The sequence below is a fragment of the Rosa chinensis genome, chromosome 1 (genome assembly GCF_002994745.2).
Source record: "Rosa chinensis cultivar Old Blush chromosome 1, RchiOBHm-V2, whole genome shotgun sequence".
In the NCBI taxonomy this organism is placed as follows: Eukaryota; Viridiplantae; Streptophyta; class Magnoliopsida; order Rosales; family Rosaceae; genus Rosa; species Rosa chinensis.
This window is the reverse complement of record NC_037088.1, coordinates 6,697,731-6,704,814: the sequence shown is the minus strand read 5'-3', so window position 1 is coordinate 6,704,814 and position 7,084 is coordinate 6,697,731. Positions and strand designations below refer to the sequence as shown.

At 38.3% G+C, this 7,084-nt stretch overlaps 2 protein-coding genes across 3 annotated transcripts; both read left to right on the top strand.

Annotated features, from left to right (window-relative positions):
* Positions 1-413: 413 nt before the first annotated feature.
* Positions 414-1,180, top strand: LOC112199269 (probable glycerol-3-phosphate dehydrogenase [NAD(+)] 2, cytosolic). Its single transcript, XM_024340311.1, has 2 exons — positions 414-615; positions 684-1,180. Exons 1-2 carry the CDS (start codon positions 414-416, stop codon positions 1,178-1,180), a joined length of 699 nt encoding a protein of 232 aa, XP_024196079.1.
* Positions 1,181-2,564: 1,384 nt separating this feature from the next.
* Positions 2,565-6,879, top strand: LOC112164362 (G-type lectin S-receptor-like serine/threonine-protein kinase SD1-29). 2 transcript variants are annotated; one of them, XM_040513033.1, is made up of 8 exons: positions 2,565-2,708; positions 2,917-4,220; positions 4,329-4,436; positions 4,631-4,809; positions 4,907-5,117; positions 5,787-6,024; positions 6,095-6,245; positions 6,351-6,879. In XM_040513033.1, the coding sequence occupies exons 1-8, from the start codon at positions 2,629-2,631 to the stop codon at positions 6,651-6,653; spliced, it is 2,574 nt and encodes an 857-aa protein (XP_040368967.1). In that variant the 5' UTR covers positions 2,565-2,628; the 3' UTR covers positions 6,654-6,879. The 2 variants fall into 2 exon arrangements, with proteins under 2 accessions (XP_040368967.1, XP_040368966.1); XM_040513032.1 differs by having other exon boundaries at positions 2,574-2,708; positions 2,828-4,220; positions 6,351-6,878.
* Positions 6,880-7,084: the final 205 nt, after the last annotated feature.

Here is a 7,084-nt window from a genome sequence, read left to right as displayed (position 1 = left end):
TTTTTACATCCGTGCAATTGTAAAAAGGAACAACCGCCAACAACAACTCCCTTCCTTGGATGCCCCACGCATTTGGTACAATCCTACAATCTTAACTCTCCTTAAACACGAGTCGGCACAGCAGCCAATAACAACTTGTTATTTTCCAATTTTGGCTCTTTCTGCGTTTTCAACATTCTCATTCACTTATCCTCTTCTGGGGACCACTTTGCGTACACATGCAATGCGTGAAGGTTTGAAGAAGGCTGTTGATACGTTTTGGGGCCCAAAATTCGATCTCACCCAGTTTGGTTTGTCTCCTTTTCCTTTCAATTCTTGTATTAGTTGAACCAACTTGGATTAGAGAAGGGTTGTTTCTAATTTGCCGAAAATCCCAGCAACAAGATCAAAGCTTTTTTGATTTCTGAGTTGAGATGGGGCAGTTGATGTGTCTAAATGTTAAAAGTTATTTGGGTTTGGAGCTGAGTTTGTTTGTAACTGTAAGAAGGAAAAGAAGAAGGATGAGTGCTACCGCGGATGGAGTGAAGTACTCACCCGAGTGGTTGGTTAAGCACTCGAATGTTTCTGTTGAGGAGAAGCTTGTCGAGCTTAGGCTTTTGATGGGCAAAGCCGAAGGTGATCCATTATGGATAGTTGGTATAGGGGCAGGAGTGTTTTTGTTGCTATGTTGCAAGACACTTAAGGACACTTGAGAGAGAAGGCGGCAGTGAGAATATGGAGAAGATCTGGAAGGTCTGTGGATAGAGCCACAGCTGAACATTTGTTTGAAGTGATCAATGCAAGGGAAGATGTGTTGAGGAGGCTTATTAGGCGGTGCGCTTACTTGAAGTATGTTGAGGGGAGATTAGGTGACCGGATACTTTTTGCGGATGAGATATTGAGAGACGGGTTCTGTCTGAATATGATTGACACCCCTCTTTGCCCTTTGAAGGTTGTCACCAATTTGCAGGAGGCTGTGTGGGATGCTGATATTGTGGTGAATGGGCTGCCATCGACTGAAACTCGTGTTGTGTTTGAAGAAATTAGTCGGTATTGGAGGGATAGAAAAACAATGCCAATCATAGTTTCTCTTTCAAAAGGTGTTGAATTAGCTGAACTGGCTCCTGCACCGCGCATAGTTACTCCCACTCAGATGATCCAGCGAGCAAATAAGGCTGATTCCCATTTTATGCTTCAATAGTTGGTAAATTTCAGGGTTCATGCACTGGTATAGAAGGTTCTGATATTTAGGATATATCCCGAATGAAGAAATATCTATAAAATCTGATGAGAGAAACAAAAATAAAATAAAAAATTACTCAATTATTTCAGAGAAACATTCATTATGAGATGAAACATACATTATGAGATATGTATGTTATGTGGAGGTGTAAAATTTTAAGAACAGTTTCTAGTCAAGAAATGGCCTAATAGAGAGGCAATGCAACCTGTTTGGGAAAAATGCCTCGAAGTGAAACCTCTAAAGGCGGATTTAGGTGAGGCGAATCCCCTCAAGGCGAATCTGAGTGAGGAGAAAATGAGAAATCCCTTCAAGGCGAATCTAGGAGAGAAGCAATTCCCTAAAAGTGAATTTGTGTGAGGAGAAATCCCCTCAAGGCGAATATGGGTGAGGAATAATCGATCCCCTCAAGAAAAATCTGAGTGAGGAGAAATCCCCTCAAAGTGAATCTGAGTGAGGAGTAATCTCCTCGAAGGGAATCTAAGTGAGGAGTAATCCTCTCGAATGGAATACGAAGAAGGAGAAATTCCCTCAAAACGAATCTGGGTGAAAAGAAAAGAAATCAACAATTATAGTACGTACTTCCATAGATCAGCGAGCTATTTTCAACCATCTGAAGTCTCTTTTTTTATGTAGATAAAGTTGACATTTATATTTATTATATATAAATTCAATAAATTGACTCTATTAAATTTTTTTTTTCAAAATATTCCTGATATTTTTGATATATTCTTTTTTGAAAGTTCTGATCTGATATATTTTAATCCTTGCCCCAAGTCTACCACCCAACTTGTAACCAAAAAAAAAAAAAGTCTACCACCCTACTTGAAGACAACCGCACCGTGAATTTTTTCTCCTTTTTTATTTTGTTTATGATTTCCTTGTAGGGGTCCCAAGTTTCCATTTATTCAACGGGAAAAATAGCTGGTCCTGGGAACATAAATCTTATGAAATCTAGCACCTGTCCAAAGAATTGCGTTGAAAACTTGAAAGAAAGACTTAGACTTTGGAGTCCCTACCGCCTAGCTAGTAGCCCAATCGGAGTTTCTTCACTTCTTGCGCTCACAGACTCACAGTAGAGGTAGCAATTAAGTTTGTGTATCTAGTCGATCGAAGTGGAAAGACTAAGTGCAGTGCGTTGATTGAAGTGAATGCACTTGCTGCTTCAGTGCGATGTGCACTTTGCCAGCCGCACAAGTGGACTGCATTGGAGAAGAATATGTATAATTTTTTGACAACTTGGAGTCTTGGACAAAAACCGTGCTGTAGTGTAGTCCCACATACGAAATAAGGGAATCGCACGCACTACTGCCAAGGTCTTTTAATTTAATTTCATACTATACAAGAGGAATATTGTCACCTTTGTATGGGCCCGATAAGGTTAGGGCAACTTGTTGATTGTTCTTACAATGGTCGATGGGAATGACACGGTGCAATTTCTGGATCTTTGTGGCTCGTATCCTCCAGAACCCTCCAGAACTCAAGTTAGGTAAGGAAATTCACAAGCTTCAAAATGCGCAACTATTTCGATATTGACAGAAGTTTGTAAGCAATTGAACTTGACCACTAGTATAAGAGTAGCATTTAATGTCCATTATTGTTTGACAGCCTATTGGGATGCCAATGGATACTAGAACCAGAAGCGTCAGTGCTTTAAATGGCTCCATGTTCTTCTTCCTTTTGATTTTCTTATTCAGCTTGTTTCCATCCCATTATCATTGCGCTGTCGACGTTGATGAGATAACTCCTTCGCAACCATTAGCGCAAGGACAAGCTCTAGTTTCCCCTGGCCACATTTTTGAGTTAGGCTTCTTCAGTCCAAATAACTCTGCTAACAAGTATGTGGGGATATGGCACAAAGATATATCTCCGCGAAAAGTTGTATGGGTGGCCAATAGAGAAAATCCCCTTGCAGCTACAGACACCTCGGCGAGCTTGACTGTTAGCAGCAATGGGAATCTGAAGCTTATTGATGGGAAACAGAAGTCTATTTGGTCTACCAATGTTACTTCTTTGGTGTCATCATTGGATAATAGCTCAGTTGCTGCAGTTCTTTTAGACAATGGAAACTTTGTTGTCAATGATCATCTGGGAGCTGAGTTATGGCAGAGCTTTGATCATCCTGGTGACACAGTCCTGCCAAACATGGTCTTGCGTTACGATAAGTCTGGAAAGGGGAACTTCTTGAGTTCTTGGAAAGCAGAGAATGATCCATCACCAGGGAGATTCTTGCTTGGATTGGCGCCACAGACGCCGTCACAAGTGTTCATTTGGATCAATAATGGATCAAATGATTCACATTCAGTTCCTTACTGGAGAAGTGGACCATGGGATAAGTCAAGCTTCATTGGTGTACCAGAAATGGATCATCGATATATAAATGGATTTAGTGTAGATGATAACTTAAAGCAGGGCACGCAGGATTTTTCTTATAGTTTATATGACAAACCGGTGGCATACATATACATATCTCCAGAAGGAATAGTGAGGCTTACATTTTCGAAGAATGATGGGAAGTGGTATGTTTATTGGCAGACACCTAAGAATGCATGTGACATTTATGGAGCTTGTGGACCTTTTGGACTTTGCAAAGCTTCTGCATATCCAATCTGTAAGTGTTTGAAAGGTTTTGTACCGAAGTCAAGCGCGCAATGGAGCAAAGGAAACTGGACAGGAGGGTGTGTGAGGCAGAACAAATTGTTTTGTGAGAGACAAACAAATAAATCAGTCTCATCAAGAGAAAAACAAGTTGATGATGATGGGTTTTGGAAGATGGTGAAGTTGAAAATACCAGATTCTCATGAGTTCATTACTGCTTTCAATGCTGAAGAAACGTCCGACGACTGCAAATTACGGTGCCTAACCAACTGTTCTTGCCTTGCTTATGCATTTGTCAATAATATAGGGTGTTTGGTGTGGTCCAAAGATCTTATTGATATACAGCAGTTTTCGGCATCTGTCGGAGTAGATATTTATATTCGCCTAGCACGCTCCGAACTAGGTAACTGATAGTAGTGCTTGCATAACTCTTACGACAATCTCTTTTCTTAATTTTCTGTTTCATGCCTGTGTTTGTATTGTAAGTTCATTTTGTCTCTCCTTTTTTCAGGTGAAGGAAAGCCAATAAAGTTAATCGCCAGCCTTACAGCTATTGGTTTTGTGAGTATCTTGGCAGCCATAGTATTCGGATTTTACAGGAGGCAAGCTAACCAGAAGAGTAAGAAATAAACCAATTCATACATTAGCACATTATCTCTCCGCTCTCTTTTTAAATATAAAATGAAACCAGTATAACTTTCATTAATAACTTCATAGGAGTATGTTTTTGTTTTGTTTATTAATTGGCATCCGAATGTTGCTTTGTTGTTTGGCTCCAACTCAGTGTTCGATGTTATTTATGAAAACGTACAGGACAGAACTTTAAATCGACTGGTATGATTAAGAGTTCAAGAGATGGTCTCCGAGAATATATAGGAAAGCATGATCCCTCAGAGCTAAAGATATATGATTTTGATAGCATAGTAATTGCTACAAACAATTTCAGTCTCGCAAACAAACTTGGGCAAGGAGGATTTGGCCCAGTTTATAAGGTACTTTCTTTCTCAAGGATACTATATATCTAATTTCGACAAGTACAAGAAACAAACATGTCTTCGGTTAATAAATTGTGGAGCTCGTGATTTATAGGGTATGCTACAAGATGGGAAGGAAGTAGCTGTAAAGAGACTATCTAGTAGCTCAGGACAAGGCATTGAAGAGTTCAAGAACGAGATGTTGTTGATCTCCAATCTTCAACATAAAAATCTAGTTAGGATCATGGGTTGCTGTGTTAAAGAGGATGAGAAGTTACTGATTTACGAGTTCATGCCAAACAAAAGCTTGGATACTTTTCTATTCGGTTAGTTTCAATAGTGTTTTATGCATGTTCAGTTGCATTGCAAAACTCATCTTCACTTATCTTCTTAATATTTCAATATATTCTTTCATCTCTTATTAGCTGTTTTTAAATGTCAAACTTGGGATAACCATGAAAATTTCTTTGAAAAAGTAGGATCTCACCTATCTATTCTCATCTAAGAAGAAAGAGATTAGGAAAGTCTGAAGAATTGAACCTTAGCAATATATGGGTTTTGGAATCACAAATTCACAGCGACATACTACCATAAAGCTATGAATAGTCACATGAAATAAATTACCAAGAGACAAACTCCATCAGTCAGTACTTTCTAGATCTAAACTATTATATATATATATATATATATATATATTATATATTGAATGCGGCTGTCAAAAATAATGCAGAGAACTACTAGATATTGAATACGTCTGTATAATATAATCTCTACTGTGTGTTCAGCTCAGAAATCTATGATGCATTCACTACTACTTTTCATATAGCTGTGTCTGCATTTCCTAGCAATTACAACAAGGATAGAAATCTGGTGTTAACCAAGTTTTGAAATGGTAGCAGTCTCATGATATTTCATTGAAACATACATGGGAGTCGTGATCTATAAAAAAAACCTTTACTGATTACACTAACTAGGTGCGTTGATTATTTGATCAGATACGAGGAAGAGAGCCGTGCTTGATTGGGTGACACGCTTTAATATTATTCAGGGTATTGCTAGAGGGCTTCTTTATCTTCATCATGATTCGTATGTGAAGGTAATACATAGAGATCTGAAAGTCAGCAACATTCTCTTGGATGAGAAAATGAATCCAAAAATTTCAGATTTTGGATTAGCACGCATAATCGAAGGAACACAAAATCTAGAAAATACTCAAAAAGTTGTGGGAACACGGTAAGAATCATTTTCTTCCTAATCTCCAATATGTTGAATAGTTACATACTAATTAGTTTGCTATATGCAGTGGCTACATGTCTCCTGAGTATGCCATGGGGGGAATTTTTTCTGAAAAATCTGATGTCTACAGCTTTGGGGTTTTGATGTTGGAGATTATTAGCAGCAAGAAGAATACCAGCTTCTCTTTATATGACCAACAGCTAGGCTTTCTAGCCTATGTAAGTTCATACTCTTAACATCTAATGTAAAATGTGAACTCATGAACATGCAGTGTCTTTCATAGTTTCATATAACTTAAACCATATATGTGAATCCTTTTTCAGGCATGGAACTTGTGGAATGAAGGCAGGGGGTTGGAGTTGGTAGATGAAATATTGGGCGATTCATATTCCTCATTGGAAGTACTAAAATGCATACATATTGGGCTTCTGTGTGTACAAGACAATGCTGTGGATAGGCCAACCATGGCAGATATAGCTTTGATGTTAAGTAGTGAGAAAGATGGTCCACAACCTAAACTGCCTGTATTCACTATCCAAAACACAGCTCATTATCCTCAACCACACTCTGAGAATACAAATTCCTCCAAAAATGAAGCTAGCATTACAATGATTGAAGGACGATAAGCGATAGCAACTTACACCACAATGCAATGCCTTTCGGTCATTCTCAAGAGTTCTTATACATATTGAGGGTTTTCTTTTCGATATAGAAAACAGCCTGTTTCTCTTGGATTAAGTAGTATATGAAGGTATCTTCATAAAGAAGATGCACCTTCATTCATGAGTTTAGACATTGTATTGACAATTATTTATATAAAAATTAAGTCTCCAGCACATGATACCTTTTTGTCGAAGGAATTTCATCATTTGAAATTAGTTTCCCTAAATTGTTCACGATAAAATTTAATATATATTGTTGAGTCATTTAAAACGGTTAGGCATTTGGAGTATCACTGCAACGCTGCACCAGTGCACCACTTGTCCATACCCACAATTATTTGTTTTGTGTGTTTTTTACTGCCGTATGAGATTAAAACTTAGGTAAATATGAGATG